This window comes from Amphiura filiformis, chromosome 11, assembly GCF_039555335.1.
Source record: "Amphiura filiformis chromosome 11, Afil_fr2py, whole genome shotgun sequence".
Lineage (NCBI taxonomy): Eukaryota > Metazoa > Echinodermata > Ophiuroidea > Amphilepidida > Amphiuridae > Amphiura > Amphiura filiformis.
Window position 1 is genome coordinate 19,773,713 of NC_092638.1, and position 19,394 is coordinate 19,793,106.

The 19,394-nt window shown below is 35.1% G+C and overlaps 1 protein-coding gene across 1 annotated transcript in view; it reads left to right on the forward strand.

Annotated features, from left to right (window-relative positions):
* Positions 1–14,854, forward strand: part of LOC140164510 (cilia- and flagella-associated protein 251-like) — a 40,413-nt gene extending 25,559 nt beyond the window's left edge. The window contains exons 16-23 of the mRNA XM_072187805.1: positions 1,022–1,165; positions 1,956–2,038; positions 4,449–4,590; positions 5,522–5,613; positions 9,397–9,525; positions 11,044–11,240; positions 11,918–12,055; positions 12,759–14,854. Of these exons, the coding sequence (XP_072043906.1) occupies positions 1,022–1,165; positions 1,956–2,038; positions 4,449–4,590; positions 5,522–5,613; positions 9,397–9,525; positions 11,044–11,240; positions 11,918–12,055; positions 12,759–12,988 (1,155 nt within the window). The 3' untranslated portion in view covers positions 12,989–14,854. The remainder of the gene's footprint in view (positions 1–1,021; positions 1,166–1,955; positions 2,039–4,448; positions 4,591–5,521; positions 5,614–9,396; positions 9,526–11,043; positions 11,241–11,917; positions 12,056–12,758) is intronic.
* The last annotated feature ends 4,540 nt before the right edge of the window (positions 14,855–19,394 follow it).

Consider the following 19,394-nt stretch of genomic DNA (forward strand, 5'->3'; position numbering starts at 1 on the left):
TATTTTCTTAGTTAACTGCCCTCTATCTTTACATAATTCATTTGAATTATGCAGCTGGAAAGATATGCTGCTGCCATCTCTTGAAAATTTAAAGTAAGATAACTATGCTTTTAGACTAGAGTGTATTTTTTTGAGAGACTGTATTTGTGATGGCTTATACTTGATTCAATTGGCCCTTCAGAAATGACGATATTTATTCAAGAAGTGTTTGATTAATTTCTCATATGAGACCTGTGATCACATTAACAAGCAATAAAATAGTCAGAGGTTGGATTGTAACAAAATGTCATTGTGTTTTCTACACTACATTGAAACGATCACCCAACCACTCGTATTCCAAGTTTTGAGTTAAATTATTGCACTGTTTGGATTCTGAAAGCAAAACATGTTTATCACCATGGGCCATAGAACAGTATATAAGTTCTGGGGTGACAACCTCCAAAAAGTGATGTTTTTCTTCATACCGCCTAGGGAAACATATTCCAGGCCCAAAATCTAATTTCACTGGGGTTATATGAGAAAAATATATGAAGTTTCAGTTGATAGCATACAATATCTGCATTTTGATGGATTAAAGTTGGAGGATGTGGTTGTTAGTGGGTCATCACACACTAAACAATAATATAACAAATTTTTTCAAATTTTCAATTTTAACATTTGAATCCCATGATGAAACCAAAATCTGGACAGTCAATGTATGTGATGTGGTTAAAGAATAAGCCAAATCGGCATTGTAACTTTCAGTTTTGAGAGCAGTTTTGGGACACTTTGACCTCTGACATATCGGGGAAATTGCTGTAATTATTATTGTTTTAAAACACTATTTTAAATTGAACTATTTTATGAAATAATACAATTTTTATTCTAGTAAATCATTTTAATTTATATTTTGTACGTACAAAGAAACAATTTTCCCCATAGATCAGAGGGCATAGTGTACCAAAACTGCAAAAACTGTCCCACAGTGCATTGCAAATTTAAAAATCTAATATTTTACTTTCCTCGTTTATCATGTCCTCAGGTGGAGTATGATTTAATAAATAGTGACACTGATGATCTCAAACTAGTCTCATGCGAAAGAATTGAGCAAAGCGCCATCCCACAGTGTATCGCATGGCATCCACCAATCACAAAGGAGCAATTCTTCTTATTGGCTAACGATCAGGTAATTATATTTTAAATAGCTTTGCAGTACTAGTGTGTGCAACAATTGTATGCCCTTCCTTATATGTGATGCGATCAAAATCAGTCGGAACTCAGAAATATTGATTTTGAGATATAGCCAAACAAATGTAATATTTCCTTTTGTTTCCTGTTGTTTTGGAAACTCTTTGATTGCTCATATCTTTGGAACTGGTTGTTCAATTTCAGTGGGATTTTCTATAAAATCCAGATTTGTAAATGCTGTTTACTATCCTATAAGAAACTGTAAATTTAATATTTCCGAGTTCCGACTGATTTTGCTTGATCGCATCATATTGAGGTTTAATGTAAGAACAAGTTTGTTGCATCCACAGTTGACAATGTTTTAACACTTTGTACCACTAAATCAATTGTGAGCTCTGCTTCCAGGTCACGTTTACCACTCCTGTAGTGTAACTTTGCACAAATATTGTGACAATATTAGCAATGTTACTTTTTAAAATCATGTTTTACTAGGAATTGTGCAATTATGCCATGTGATCTCTACAAATTTGAAAAGAAAACACAAACAATTTGAGTAATGTTTTACGATCATGTGCACATGAACACACAAGGTCAAAACGGGGTTAGCAGTCCAATGTAAAAACTGGAAAATCAGATTTTCTAAGGTAAATGCTAATTTTCTTAAAAGTTAGACGTAAAATGTGGAGTTATTTTCAGATTTCTTTGCAGAATTCTGTTCTTTAAGGAAAATGTTTAGTGTCTGCTAGCCTTAACATAACATTTAAAACAATTTTTTTGTTTCTTTGCAGTTCAAATTCAAGCTTTACAATACAACTACTAAGATGTGTAGGCAAACGCTGCTTGGGCCAACTTATGGTACACCTTTGCAGAAGTAAGTATATGGTAGAAAAACCATATCAATTTACTGTCCTTCAAGCAAGCATATGCCATAACTTTTTGATGTCATTATTTATTACCATAACTGGGGACTAACAGTTTAAATGCAATGTTAAGATATTTGCACGTTCAGTGTCTTTTGTAGATCAAATTCTACCGCATTGGGCTATTCCATTTAAAATCCACACTACCTCTGTGGAAGATTTTGGAAATATCTTCCACATGGGGAGTATGAATTTCAAATAGAATGAACATGTTAGGCAGCTCCATTTGAATTTCATACATCCTCAGGAACTAAGAAAGAATTAACCTGAATCTTCCACAGGGGAGGATAAGTTGGAACTGCTAATGTGTTCATTCCATTTGAAATTCATACTCCCCCTGTGGAATATACAGGCTGATTTTGGTATACAGATTCTGATTAAGGGGGAAAATTATCTTTCAGATAACCAATAATGTAACTTCAAGAGTGAAATTAAGATATTTTAAGTCTATATGCTCAACTGCAAAGTCAGATATTATTTTACTGTTACTAGATATTAAAATAAATTATCAGAAACAATAATGATAACAATTTTTTTTTAAATATAAAAATAATAATAAACACAGTCCAACCTCTTTTATCCGGCCATGATGGGACCAAGTTCTACCGCATTGGGCTATTCCATTTAAAATCCACACTACCTCTGTGGAAGATTTTGGAAATATCTTCCACATGGGGAGTATGAATTTCAAATAGAATGAACATGTTAGGCAGCTCCATTTGAATTTCATACATCCTCAGGAACTAAGAAAGAATTAACCTGAATCTTCCACAGGGAGGATAAGTTGGAACTGCTAATGTGTTCATTCCATTTGAAATTCATACTCCCCCTGTGGAATATACAGGCTGATTTTGGTATACAGATTCTGATTAAGGGGGAAAATTATCTTTCAGATAACCAATAATGTAACTTCAAGAGTGAAATTAAGATATTTTTAAGTCTATATGCTCAACTGCAAAGTCAGATATTATTTTACTGTTACTAGATATTAAAATAAATTATCAGAAACAATAATGATAACATTTTTTTTTTAAATATAAAAATAATAATAAACACAGTCCAACCTCTTTTATCCGGCCATGATGGGACCAAGCACTGTCCGGATAAGTGAAAAATCCGGATAAGTGAATTACATGTAATTCTGCATTGACTGTCCCAAGTACTGAAATGGTGACAACAAAATATTGTTTTAACATGGGTAATAAACACTAAAAGATCACTTTAGAGTGCTTTATGCAACATAGATATGTCATTCTAAGCATTCAGATCATGGAATTAAGGTGTTTTAAAATCATCAAAAACATGTTTTCCTGTGAAGATAACACAGCCGGATAACAGAGAGATCCATATAAAAGAGGTCCGGATAAGAGATGTCTTATTGTTAGTAGACCTGTCAAATTTAACCTAATTATTTCCCCAGCTAAATTATAAGACCATGCTCTTAAAACTTGGTCAAGTATGGTATTAAGTGCCTTTATAATGACATTAAGGAGCTTTAGCCAAACAGTATATAGCTTTAAATATTAGCTGTTTTTAGACAAAATACTTGAGCCTTACCTGTGTAAATATATATTTTTCATGATATGCCATAAAATAATTATGAAATTTTAATGAGTGTTTGTTGTGAGCTAATTTATCAGCCGTCTGAGAACTAATTGCCTTTTGACAGCATTGGGCCATTCCTGTTAAAATCCATACATGTACACTCCCATCGAAGACATGACCTGAATTTTCCACACAGGGAGTGTACATTTCAAATGGGGTTACCTGATGGGTGATTACATTTGAAAACTACACACCCTGTATAGGGAGATTAAGGTCATGTCTTCCATAGGAGGTATGTGTATTTCAACTGGAATAGCCGATTGCAGGTGAAATATCAGTAAATATTTACTGAATACTTGTCTGCAATGATGATATGGATGTAAGCAGGTCAAAAAAACAGTACAAATAGCAATTTGTTTATTTAACCATGCAAATTGAATGGCACCTTTAAATTGTCTGCATTGTTTGATTTTACATATTACGTTGCAGTAAATTGTCTGTGTTATTTATTTTTTTCCCTTGTTTCAATGTGACACTAACCTGTTGCTGAAACAATAGAAAACAAAAGAAATTGCACACATATTTTCATAGAAATCAACTTTTCTGACATTCAACTCTTTTGTTTAATATCATTAGATAATGCAAATATGGTCTTGGATCAAGCTGGTTACAAGCACCATGTGTCGCTTGTCACAAATTTTCTTCTCCCTAACCCTAATCCTAACCTAAAATGCCCTAAACCCTCAACTTAACTCTTTTTGGACTACAGACTGATATCTAACACTTATTTGACTTATTCTTTTTACTCTGCATCAGAATTGAAGTACTCCCTACAGCGGATGAGATGGAAGAGAAGCGATACTTGGCTTATATCACAACAGACAAGGTTGGGCTACACATCATGCCATTGGATGGTAACCCACATAATTCTATTGCCAGAATAGCACATCCATCAGGGGTAAGTCAAAAAATGACAGATATAACATGTAAGTATGCCTTTCCAATAGGTTTCACTGTGCAGTTAGTCATCTTTTTACAGATTTGGACAACCTTACCGGCAAGGTAATAACAATTTGAAATGAATATGTTTGAAATAGATACAGGTTCATGTATGCAAGCAATAAATCATCAGTTTGTATTCAATACTAGTTGATTTAATGAGATACAATGCTCGTTAATTTTGAATCCTGGAATGTTGCTCATGCCCACCTATAGTACCCAATATTGATTAGTGGGGGAAGATTGGAAGGTCATGGAAGAGTTTGCTACCAAAGGAAGCTGCATTTCAGCACATTAACAGTTACAGAAATAATGCCATTATATAGTGCAAGTTTTCCATAGGTGTCCAACTACTTTTGACGAGCAATGGGCTAATACATTTCAAATCCATACACCACCTGTAGACGACGTGACCTTAATCTCCCACACAGCGAGTGTGAATTTTAAATGGAGTGGCCCATTCAGATAACCTCATTTGAAATTTTCACTCCCTGTGTGTCATGTCTTCCATAGAGGGTGGATGGTTTACAACTGGTTTAGCCCATTACAGAATGATCAGCATTATGGCTTTGTAAGTTGTAGATTTTTACCAGTTGATTCTTAATCTCCTGGACACTACTGGTCATCTAACAGCATTTCTGATTAGTTGATAACTTGAAATGCTCATTTCAATTGCCACTTATGACTAGGCTTTAAACTATTTATAGTCAAACTTGCATTTGCAGATGATCTTATTAACACCCTCCTTGATTGGTTCAAAATTGGACACAATATTCATTTTGGCCAATCGGCAGGTAGTTCTCATAGGGTTAAACCACTGGCAGAATCTTGCAAATTTGACCCAGTAAGTTAATTCATGCCTTGTTCTTTGTTATATTTTTGTATTGCAGGTGACAAATATGGTCTGCAGTCATGATGGCAAGCATGTCTTCACAGCAGGAGGGTCAGATGCATCAGTCAGCATGTGGGATGTAGCCATAGAGTAAGTCACTACTAGTTTTTTATTATTTTTGTATACATCTTTTGTTTTACTGCTTCACCTTCACCTACAGTCAGTGAGTCATCAATGCTAATCTAAAGTCCCCCCAAAACCCCAAACAATTCTTTTGGAGACTGACTACATTTACTCTCAATATTCGTCTTTTGGTAAATTCATGTTACGCATGAATTATTTTTGAATTAGCAAACAAGGATCAACACTTTAGAGGTTAAGCTTGCCATATAGGTAATCTGTAATAGTCTACTTGATATCCCACTTTTTCCTACCAATACTTTCCATCACATCCATAGAACCCTTATACAAAGCAAAACAGATCTAGCAGCAAAAAGAACTGCATTGTCCAATTTAACAGTTCTAGATTTTTTATGGTTCACATCTTTTACCATAATATATGATGGCAAGGGTGGTTAAAGAAAAATCAAGCTCTGCTTATCAGACTCTAGTGTGTCTCGTCTCAAGTTGAGAGTAACGCCATGTTGAATTTCACAGTTGCAAATTTGAATCGGTGCGTTTATGTGTACGAACAAATCACCCTTTTACACAAGTATGCTTAACGCTTTGCGGGTTTAAGATTGGTGCGTGGGATTCGAATCTGCCAAGATGGCATTACTCTCAATTTGAGATGAGACACACCACAGTCATTTGGTTCAAGAGGACCTGTATCTTACTTATGCCCTTAATTCATTTATTTCTATATGCGATATACAAACTTTCCAGTTTCCCTTTTTTCTTAAGTTTACTCGACCTAGAAGAGAAACCATTGACATTATTTTGCAGAAAGTGTTCCTGTGGTATGGAAAGAATTATTTAGGGTCAATATATTTAGAACCTGTTGATAAAAAAAAGCTTCATTTTGTTGATAGCTATTGTTTGCCAATGGAATGTTTTTTGCTGTCCCTACAGTTACTCTCCAGGTCCTTAGCTTTCCTATTGTATTTTCTCACCATTCTCTTTGGTTTCTTTGAAACGGATTCTTGCAACATCCTCCAGGTTCTAAACTTTTCATTCTGTATATTTTCTCATAGTTCTCTTCCATTACTTTGAAAATTCTTGTTTACTGCACAAAACTATGCTCCATTATCATGCAGCCTATTTAATGCCTCAAAGAGTTGGTAATATGAGCAATTCCAGGAGATTCATAGTCTGGACCATACAATTTATATGATTATCAAATTTGTACTTCAGGAAATAATAAAGAATTTACTTCAAAATTTAGCCCCTTCTTTTTAGGTCAACAAGTCCTGACTCCTTTCAACATCTGACTGACCCAAAAATCTCAAGTTTCTCTCTAGACTGGCCTTTCCTGTGTAAACCTGATTGTTCTAGACTTGCCTTTCCTGTGTAAAAATGATTGCTCATTCTATATGTAGTTGTAAGGAGAGTCAGCAAAGACACAATCAGAGTTCATATTTTATTACTTGTTAACCCCATGGGCACTTACAGTGCCTCTGATTGGTTAATTACATGATATAATCATCTCAGTAACCAATTAAAATAGAGCTTTTAGAACTCATTGTAAATTTAGGTTCAATCTTCTTCAGCCCTGGTGACTATTCTTACCAAACCTCTGATTGGCCATCACTATCTATGGATTTGCTCAATACATGAGATAACTGTCCTTGTAACCAATCAAAGTAGTTCTAAGTTAGAGGCAGATAATTTGGTCGGTTATGCTCATTGAGGTTAGCTTTTTCAAAAAATGTCCTGATCTACTTTATAGTGACCTGCTTTAGGCATTGTGTTGAACCCCATATTTTCATTGATGCAAAATTAGATTAAACAGCTTTTAGGCTGCAGCTCAACTTTTTTCACATTCCCAGAAGCATTTCAAAAGACACTTTTTATGATGTCAACATAATCCACTCATTCCACTGACAGCTTGGTCTTGTAGAAAGTATCTTATAACTCTAGGTACCTACTCTGGGCATATCTCATACAATACAAATACAATTCAAATGGAGCCACCCATTCAGGTAACCCCACTTGACATTCACATTCACTGTGCTGGAAATTAAGGTCATGTCTTCCATAGGGGTGTATGATTTCAACTGGAATTGCCCAATATGACAATTGTGAAGTATTGTATTTGATGGAGACCTGGCAGATAAATAGATGGAGTGTACCAATAGTAAATGAGACTGCTTTCATGATTAGACTGCTTTCGTTTGTGTTTTGGGGTCTTTAGAACTTGTGTAGAATCATACAAGTTGATAGCAAATTTACATGTGTATGCTTCAGGGTTATGTAAATCTTCAGTTGCTATTATATACATGTATTGGATTGTATTCTAGTACATGGATTGGCATAATAATACAACACTTTGCTCTCAGTTTTTTTCAAGGCAGATTTTTGTGTTTAGGGGGAATACTCTTTCTAGAAATCAAATCTTTTTCCACTTCAGATACATATTGTGTTTGCTACAAGTCACAATGACAGAAGTTCAATGATGTGCTATACTGGTAGTGTGACTTCAGGATGCTGTCAAATATATGTAGCTGCTCCTAGCTTGTGGAGATACGATACTACATGTTTAGAGGGGAAATAGGGCAAACTATTTTCCGGAGGTACATGCTACGGGCCTGTCACCCCAAGCCTGGAGTGTGAAGCATGATGTGCCCGTAGGTGATAGGCCCATAGCCAGTACCCGATATATACCATGTATTAGCATGTACAAATTCTACATGGTTAGAGACAACCTCATCCCCAAAGCCAAAGTTTGGTGTAATAAAACAAATACATGGTTTTTATTGGGGAAATAGGGCAACTATATTCCCTTCAGTACTGGCTACAGGCCTATTACCCCTCACCTTCTGTGTTTGGGGTCATAGACCCGTAGCCAGTACCTCAGGATATATTCTTTGCCCCATTTCCAATCTAAGCTTGTAGTATTTGTATACAATATTATATATACTTCCCCAGCATTAAATGAAACAGCCATTATACATATATGACATGTGCTAGATGCCCTGTCAGTAGATTTGACCCTTGCATGGATGAGCATTGACTGGCCTTCTTTCCAATATTGAATGAGATTGTTTATCACCAGTAGAAGATTCTTATCTGTGTCATGTTCTAGTTCATTGCCGTGGGTCTTTTCTTTTTAAAGTCAATGTAATCATGACCCTGAACATGTGATATTGGCAATAGCCAATCTGCCTTCTTCAAGCACTGATTCAACTGCCAAGTTGATTTCATAGATGACTTTCATTAAAGAAGAATGTGCATCTTAAAGCAGAGATAAATTGCATGTTCTTAAACAATTTTGAGTCAAGACTATGATATTCTGCCATGTACTCATTGTATAATTTTGACTTTTTCTTCAGAATGATGCCTAACATCAAATGTCCTGATCTACTTTATATTGAGCTGCTTCAGGCATTGTGTTGAATCCCTATTCATTTATGCAAAAGAAATGAAGCTTTTGATGCTTTTTCTTCTCACTTTTTGGATGTTGTCAAATACAGCTGCAAAGAAGTGGACCATTATACCAGCAATGAGATTTCTCCTCGGATAGAAGGGATCTTCCTATTTCAATTTTTCACTTCTGTAGAAATAGGAGATCATTTTCTTTTTCCTCCTTTTTTGATATTTCCCTCCTTTTTGGCAAAACCCCTGTCCAATGCTTGTTATGCCCTTCAATCAAGGAATATACCCACTTCAAGTTGATTTTGTGGTTTTCATTGCAAAATGTGCCTGGTTAAAATGATTTTTTTTTAATGTTCTGAAGACTTTTTCAGTAATAAGTTTGTTTATGTTTAATTGCAGGGTCATTGAAGCAGGCTCTCAACTTGGTGGTGAAGGTCTCATTCCATTTTATGGACTTCTTGAAGGAGGAAGGGAAGGAGAACTCTTCAAAGAACTGGAGAATTATTTCTATTATGCCCAAATTAGGAGGTAAATATTAGTATGGGTGGATAGGAGGAATTGTGAGAGAAATATAGACATGTGGGACTTATATGCATTTGAGGGCTACAAATGCTGTGCCTAGCAAACATTGATGAGGGCATGGCATTTCCCATATACCTTACCAGGCAGAATATTTCTGTACCGTACAATGCGACCCAATAGTGAACGTATCAAGCTTTTACATAATTCGCTAACATTTAAAAGGCTGTTTTTGAGTCAGTGTATTCTTTGAAAGAAGATTAATTATATTCCCGATGATAAGCTCATTTGTTGGCTATTAAAATGGCTTGTTCAAAAAGAGTTAAGCAGCATAGTGACAGAACAGCAGGGATGATTTAACAGAACATGGTGGCATTGCTTGGCAGAGAACAGATCAGGGTAGAGTATGGTGGAAAATTGGTGACAAGGCCTTTCCTCCTGCAGTGGAGCGAATTGGACTGAGGAGGAAGAAGGGGATAAAGTATGCACAGCAGTACGTGCATTGACACATGATCACAAGGTTGCTGGTTCAAACCCCCCTGTGTCATTGTGTTGTGCACTTATGCAGTACTTGCCTTACCACCCTGGGGTCTTAGTGGGTATTGGAATATGCTGAGAAGGTAGAATAGACACGTGCTTCAGGAGGAATGGCACCCGCTCATGCAATTAGCTAAATTTTGTGGTGTGATCAAGCAAAATCAGTCTGAAGTCAGACATGTTAAATTTTCATTTTTATCCTTATAGGATTGTAAACAGCATTTGCAAAGTTTTACATTTTGCAGAAAACCCCATTGAATAAGCCCAATCGGCATTGGAAGTTTGTAATGCATTGTGGGACAGTTTTTGCAGTTTTAGGACACTTTGTCCTTTGACCTTTCAGAAATATTGGGTTTTTGTACGTTCAAAATATAATTTAAAATGTTTTACAATATTTAAAACAAATATAAAAAATATAAATGTTTTAAAATTAATTATTTGGTATTTTTAATGATCAAAATTGTGACAATAATAAGAAAATTAATAATAATTACGTAAATTTTCCCGATATGTCAGAGGTCAAAGTGTCCTAAAACTTCTCTCAAAAACCGGAAGTTAGAATAGCGATTGGGCTTATTGGACAACCAGTTCAAATGATATGAGCAGTTAAAGAGTTTCCAAAACAATAGAAAACAAAAGGAAATACTTCCTTTGTTTGGCTATATCTCAAAATCAGTATTTCCGACTTCTGACTGATTTTGCTTGATCACATCACGTATGTGGAATTTTATTTTCTCTAGCACTGGGCTATTCCAGTTGAAATTCATACACCCCCTATGGAAGACATAACCTTAATCATCTATTCCGAGGGTGTATATTTCAAATGGAGTAACCCATTCAGGTAACCCCATTTGAAATTCACACTCCCTGTGTGGAAGGTTAAGGTCATGCCTTCCATATGGGGTATACGGATTTCATCTGGAATAGCCCATTCAGGTTATGCAGTCATAAAGTATAAATCCATTTGTATCCATATTTGTTTATTTGCAGTCAAGGTGTTGATACCATGGCAATACGAGAAGTCTCTACCCAGATCCCACTCTCTGAGATTCCATTTGTGATGAGAGCAATGGGTCATTATCCCTCCGAGCAAGAGATTGAAGACATGATCAGCGAGATCAAGTTCAGTCGCTATGTTGACACCGGGGAGTATGTCAGTCACATTGACTTGGGAACGTTTATCAAATGTAAGTTTAAAGGTTAATGATATCAGTTAACTCTTTAATTGTTTATTAAAGGGGTATTTTGTGATGCTTGCATCCTCTTTTCAGGGTTTGGTTCAATAGATACCGAAAAAAAAAATCTTATTCCTAAAATTTATACATTGAATTTGCATATGTATTAGGGTGCTCCACTGCACATGTTGTAATTTTGGGCTGTTGACAGCCGGAAAATAAATATTGGAGGAAGTTTTATCAAGTGACTGAATCTGCAACAAAGGTTATGTACACAAACATTGTGTAGTTCTTGGTTTTTGATGAAAGTCTCAACTTTTTTGGAGTATGTTCGAGGGATGAGGTTTTAGGGGGGTCTTGTTCAGGAAATTGCTGAATTATACACATTTTACAAATTATATAATACAGCCTGGTACAATAGTTTGACCATGTTATTGCTAACAAAATTACTATTTACCTGTGAGCATTGTGGTGCAATGTGACAAGACAAACCACAATATATTTTCAAATTTTCAGTTGATCAGACAGTACCCCTACTGGTTCTTTAGATAAAATTTGATAATAATAGTAGGAAACAGTATTTGTCTCTCTGTATGCAACATAAAATAAACAAAAATCATTCAAATTTACTTTCCTCAACATGATATTTGACCATATATATTTTATTTCTGATTTGTTTCCCCAATCAGTGTATGTAAACCATCGTCCAGCCTTTGGGTTATCTGCAACCAAGCTCTATGAAGCATTTGAAGTTTTGGGTCTTGATGAATACATGGGAGCACCAGCGGTTGATAGAGGAGAACTGCTGGACATTTTACAGACTAAAGGTACGACAACAAAAAACACAGATGAGATGGTTACATGGAGCTTGACAAACAATGAGAAGTAATACTGGTTATAAGTTTTAAATGTCAAATTGGCTCAAGAGATGCAACAAAATGTGTGGACAGCATCTATTGGACCATTCTGTGGGTTGTCATAAATCTGACCAATGTACTAAACCTGTTATAAAAAACACAATCATGTTTTGAATGTTAACAGCATTTCTGATTGGTCTTGTCATGTTGCTGATTGGTTCAAAACATCCTAATAGACAGGCTTCTTGTAACCAATCAGTATGGGGTTAAAGTTTATTGACAGGTATTACAGGAAAGTCAACTCAAACCAATCTATAATCTGTCCAGTATAAGGTATATCATTAAAAAGTGAGGCCAAGTTGAAAGTCATTCTTGTGTGGCTCTCCATTCTGTTGGTTGTTTAACATGATAGCAACTAATTATTATAATAAGGAAATATGTGGTTGTTTTCCCACCTGGAAATCATATCCAGGACCTTAACAAAACCTTGTTCTTGAATGGCTGAGCTAAGTAGGCTTCATAATCATGCCACCGGAAATAGAAATTTGATATGTAAGTATAGTGACTCAACCTATTACCCTCCTTATGATGCTTCCGCTAGGAAGGACTTTTCACACAATAACTGTGCCAATCGTAATATTTTAATTGTGACATGCATTTCCTCTTTTTACAGGTGAACACATGACTGAAGCAGAAGTTGCCGAATACATCACAACACTACTTGGTTTAAATCCAGAGGGAGGCAGCTCAGAGATAGGAAGCTATGATGCAGCTGGAGCAGCTGAACTGCTTGAAGAAGCTCTTCCAGAGCAGGTCACAGCAGATATGTTCACCAGTGAAGTGCTTGGGTTTGGAGGACCAGTGGAAGTGAGCGTCGGCTCTGCTTCTACGATGTTTGAATGAAATGGTGTGAAGAGTTGACTGTGTTTTTATAGAGCGGAATAAATGATGCCATTGATTGAAATATATGGATAGGTGTGCTTGTAACATTATAAGCCTCTACACAAGCCTCTAGCCTCTAAATGTTCTTCAAAAATTCAAAAATGTCAGAATTATACATTTACATGGACATATTTTGAATCAGCATGAAAAATGCATTAAAATGAGTACAAACAAACCTAGTATTGGTTCAGTGGTTCTTGAGATAGATCTTGATATTTTGAGGGAAATATCTCAAAACTTAGACTTTTTATGTAGAAGACAATGACTAGCACTGGTAGCATTAAGGTATGTAATTCCTTTCTTTTGTTTCCAAGTATCATCAGTAATAATTAACACAAAATTTTAATGCAGTGCCCAACCCAAATTAATGCCAACAGAAAGGTGTTAATGTAATACCCTCCGATTGCCCACTCAGACCAATATTGGTAATAGTGATCATTGTTATCATGGTCATGTTCATTCATGTTTCATGCATTTTTTACCACATATACCAACATACCTGATAATGAAGTTATGCTATTTAAAGGTATGTGTGACATGACTGAACATACTTTGGGTTACACGCCAGTTTGGGAAGCCCTAGCTGTTCTAAAGTAATTTCATGACATGTTCTCTAAAATAATTATATTTAGAGAAAATTTGTCAAATGCATAGAAAAGTACCGCTACATATTGTTTTTTGCTTTTTATGAATATTAAATTGTTGCAGACACTTTTCAAGATGGTAAACAAATATCATTATCTATCAATTGAATAATAATTCTTCCATAATTTTATGCATAAGTACATTTTGAAAACTTATAATATCAAATATTGTGTGCCTTGATATGCAAGGGTTTGCCCACATTTGTAAAAAAAAAAAAAAACCCATGTTATTGACTTTGCTGTTATAAGTAAAATTTGTATAAGAAACTTCTCACCACAATAAGACTAGTGTATATAAACAGATTTGTATAAAAGAAAAAATGTATATATTATTTTAAGTCTTGATATTTGAAGACTGAATATTTATGTGTAAATAATCATTTGAATAGCAAATGTTAAATCCGTCCATTTAACTTCAGATCTTAAAGGATGTATGAATATGATTTACTTAAGTAATTATGCACATAGGTATATTTATTAAGAATATTTTGTTGAATTGCAGAATTGATTTCTAACTTGATACAAGTGCCTATGACAATATGTTCCAGCAGTGTTTGCTCACAATTATTAAGACAAATAAAGCTGACACACAAGAGGAATGGTATGGGTTCCTTAGAGGAGATCCCAAGGCTTAATATAAGGGGTGTCATGATTGTGCATGATTTTTCTTGGGAGGGGAAAATGCTCAAAACTTTCCTTTTAGCACATTATTGGCCTTAACTTAAGAACCGCAAGACCTATGAGGATATAATTGCAATATGATTGGCTTTCTTGACTCATTTCCTATAAGACCCATGTATTAATTTTAAGAAGTACACTACAGTTCTTTAGTACATGTAAATGGCTAAAACTGGGAAAATCTTCCATGATTATATAACAACATAATGTACAATCGAGGGGTCACAACAAGCCTGCTCCTTAAATAATTATTGCAAGTCTTACAAAAATGCTTTATTAAGGCCACTGGTGGGTAAATTAAACATGAATGAAATACATGCGACTCTTTGAATAATTGTAAGAAAATGGTTTAATACCGGTTCTATTTGTTTTAACAATTGCAGAGGAAGTGTGATAAAGATGGATAAAACAAAGTCCGTCCTGATGTAAATAAAAGAAATATACTTTGAAATTGTGTCTGTGGCCATGTGAATTTATTATTAATGAATTGATGATTATGTTGTAGATTGTGTTGGAAGTTTCTGTGACACCAAGGCCTTTAAAAAAAAATCTTCCATCACATATTGCAAAAAACAAACAAAATCAGTGAAAGTTTTTAGGAGTGATAGAGAGAGAAACAAAGAAATTTCATGAGTTCGGGCAACATCAAACTTGAAACGTCCTTTTAGTTATTTAACATTCACTAGCGGGATACCCACGCTTCGCGCGGGTCCCCGCTAGATGAGTAAATGGGAGCGTTCACTATAACAGGAAGAATTACTGAACAGGTAGAATCATCGAAAAGATACATTTTATTTATATACATCTGTCTCTTCTTACATTTCTTTTTTTTTTCCTTTCTTATCAGTTTCTTCTACATGGGGCTATTTTGTTCCCATTTAAAAAGAAATATTTGCTGCTTAGCTTGTGATTTCCCGTTTCCATGTTTTTTATTTAATTCTGTTATCATTATTATAGCTTCTTTTTTCTTACATTTCCTAATTAATTTCTTTCCTTCTTTGTTTCGTTCCTGTTTCATTTAGTTAATTTAACCCGTTGGCCTAATTACTCGTACCTCTTTTGTCATTTTAATTTCATTTTAGTAGGTCTACCGCTTCATTTTGTTTATACAACACACATATTTTTCCCGTATATGTCCTCTCATAGCGTGTATGCGGAAGTGTTCATCTTTATCATAATCCCGTGACCCGTCCATGTACTTTTTGTCCTTTAATTTTTATTTATTTTTCCTTCTTTCTGTATTATCATGTCCACTGGTCTCTGGCTCTCAAGTCGCGTGGCTCTGCTCCATTTACACGCGCATTGGCGTAGTGCGCATGACGCTCTATCGCCGACGCGCTGCCTGCCAGCTGCAGTGACGCGCAGGCTGGTAACTGATTTTCATAACAAAAACCCCGTTTTACCCATATTTTCACTGTTTTTTGACCGATTTCAACCAAATAAAGTCGAGGCAATTTCCCGTATATTCCTCGATCTCCCGTATGAATTTGGCGACATTTGGATTGAAACTGACGGAGCCTTTTACATAAACCACATACATACACACACACACACAACATTAGCCTATTTATAGTAAGATTTGAGTGAAATTGATGTGTTATTTCATTAATAATCAGAAAAAGAGAAATCAAAAGAAAAATATTTCAGAATGAGAAAAATATCATTTGAGTCTTGCTCCTTTGCTTTGAGGCCAAATAAAAATTTGAACTATATTTGAAATATCTTCATGAACAGAATGGCTCCGATGAGGTTCCGCACATCTTTTTGCCCCTCACAATGGACAGCCAATAAGAATGATTGAAATGTGCTATATTCAATACATCATCACCAATAATACTGCAAAGCTAAGATTCATAAACCATCTTGCTATGATGAATTGGCTATTCCAGTTAGTCCCCCCATATGGAAGACATTGCTTTAATCTTCCACACAGGGAGTGTAAATTTCAAATGGGATTACCTGAATAGGTGACTCCATTTGATATGTGTGAAAGATTAAGGGCAAGTCTTCTATAGGGGGTGTATGGATTTTAACTGGGATAGCCCAATAAAGGCGTAAGGAAATGAGACATGGACGGGAGTAATCACAAAGTGTAATTGGAGAGGCAGAGAATATACAGGTCTTTGAGCTTGTTTATTTTTGGACAAGAGGCGAAAATGGTCATCGTTATTTACCATGGAGAAATAAATAAGCAAAATTGATGAAAGTTTTCTCGAGATGGGAAGTGGGCCTGTATGTTGTATGAGAGATTGTTCTTTGAAGTATTGTACATTAGATTTAGAAGAAATGAAGTTGACCCAGCTTTTATGAAGAGATGAATGTAAGTTTCAGGAATTGAGTCCTGAATTCAGGATTGTCTAAGTTTTCAGGAATTGAGTCCTGAATTCAGGATTTTCTATCATATCTTTCTTCTACAAATTCATATGTTCGTGATTTTTTTATTTTCTGCTGACACCTATTTTTGAAAGTCAAAATCCACACAGCCCAATAGAAGACTTTACCTTATCTCCCACAAAGGCGGTGCAGATTTCAAATAGTGTCACTCCATTCAGGTAACACTATTTTAAATTCACACTTCCTAGATTAAGGTCATGTCTTCCATACGGGTTGTATGGATTTCAATTGGAATAGCTTGATGAACAAAATAAATAGGTCCAGCGTTTCAAGTAATTGTAAGCTGATGGGACTGAGTTTCGGATTCCGACGTTCATTTTGGCTAACTTACTCATTCGAAGTTGGTCATCACTATTAATAATTGTTTGAAAGCTTTCTTTGATTCTTTTGTAATTGGAATAGGTTTTGCACAAGGCTGTGCAATAAATTGTGCGCATAGGCTGTACAATTTTAACAGGCAAGTAGTTTTTTTACACATTCATAGGGCATCTTTTCAATATTACAACCTACGCTAAAATCGTCAAAAAAAGTTTATGGGATCAGATAGCTACGTTTGCACAGGCCTTTTGAGTGACATCCCGCTATCTCTAAGGACCGCTATCTCTAAGGTTCGCTATCTCTAAGGTTCGCTATCACTAACGTGTAAAGTCTATGGAGATCAGAATCCCGCTATCTCTAATAGAGAAAAGGGTTCGCTATACCTAAAAAAAGTTCCGCTACTTCTTAGGTTCGATATCACTAATTTAGAATAAGGTTCTCTAGTTCTAAGGTTCGATATTACTAATTTAAAATAAGGTTCGCTATCACTAATTTAAAATAAGGTCCGCTATCACTAATTTTGAATAAGGTCCGCTATCACTAATTTATTGAAGGTTCGCTATCTCTAAGGTTCGCTATCACTAATTTCGATTAGGGTTCGATATATCTAAGGTTCGTTATCACTAATCTTAAATAAGATCCACTATCTCTAATTTTAAATAAGGTCCACTATCTCTAATTTTAAATAAGGACCGCTATCTCTAATTTCAAATAAGCCTTATAGCGGGCCTTATGTTAAATTAGAGATAGCGGGCCTTATTTTTAATTAGAGATAGCGGGCCTTATTTAAAATTAGAGATAGCGAACCTAATTTAAAATTAGAGATAGCGAACCTTATTTGAAATTAGAGATAGCGAACCTTATTTGAAATTAGTGATAGCGAACCTTAGAGATAGCGAACCTTCAATAAATTAGTGATAGCGGACCTTATTTAAAATTAGAGATAGCGAAATGAGTGATATTGAACCTTAGAAATACCGAACCTTATTCAAAATTAGTGATATCGAACCTTAGGTATAGTGGACCTTTTTCGTAATTAGTGATAACGAACATTAGGGATAGCGAACCTTAGAGATAGCGGTCCTTAGAGATAGCGAACCGGCGCCTATTTTTGTGGGACCTGCAGCACTTCAGACACACCAAATTGCATTCTTAAAGGAGGATTTCGTGATCCTAGCATCCTCTTTTTATGACATTTTTCAGTAGATATCCACGAAAAAAGCTTATTTCCAAAATTTAAGTTGATTCCGATTTTGCGTTTGCGAGTTATGCATGATTATGTGTATTACACTGCTCCATAGACAATGTGTTGTAATTTCTGGTGCACCAGAACGAAATTCAAATTTGGCGATATTTTTGCTAAACGAATTAATCTGCAAGAAATATTTGGTACATAAACATTATGTAGCCAGAGGTATCCAGTGGTGTAAAAATCTCAACTTTTTTGGGAAAAGTGGGGGATGAGGCTGTGGATCACGAAATGCCCCTTTAATAAGAGGAATGTCTTTCTGATATCCAATATTTTTGATTTTTTTTAATTCGCGATATAATACAAGATAAGTCTTTTGAGGAAACAATTAATGTGTATCTTCAATACGAAAGTTCCATATTTTCAAATGATGGCCGGCTTTTCTTCCCAGCTACATACACTTTAAGTACATATCATTAGATTTATAAAGTTTACGTCGAGGATGTTAAATATCAAAATATCAATTCTTAATAATTTGCCATTTAGGTCTTTTGGGGAAAAATAAATTCGCGATATAATACAAGTTTTAGGTCCTTTGAGGAAACAAATGTGTATTTTCCATACGAAGAGTTAAAATTTTCAAACGATGGTCGTCTTTTCCTCCCAGGTAAGCCTACATATATGGTATACATATCATGAGTTTCATAAAGTTTACTTCGAGGACTGTTAAATGTCAAAATTTTTATTAATTTGCCATAAAATTTGTTTGCCACGAATTTAAAAAATCAAAATTATTTGATGCCAATAGGACATTCTTCGTATTCATAATGCAATTTGGTGTGTCTGATGTGCTCTCAGGTCCCACAAAAACACAAAAAAGGCCTACAAACGTTGCTATCTGATCGCTTTACTATGTGCAAAATGTGTTTTACGGTTTGATACGTGATGCTACTTTGTAGACGTATGAAAGTTATGTAACATCATACATCAACCAAATTCTAATTGAGAAAAACGTATTGTAATATTTTTGACATTCAGCAAACCACGATTTACTGATCTTAATGCGTTGAAGGTATACAATACTTATAATTTGGACTTAATGTATGCCTCATTTGGTAAGCACTCATCAACTACTTATCACAAA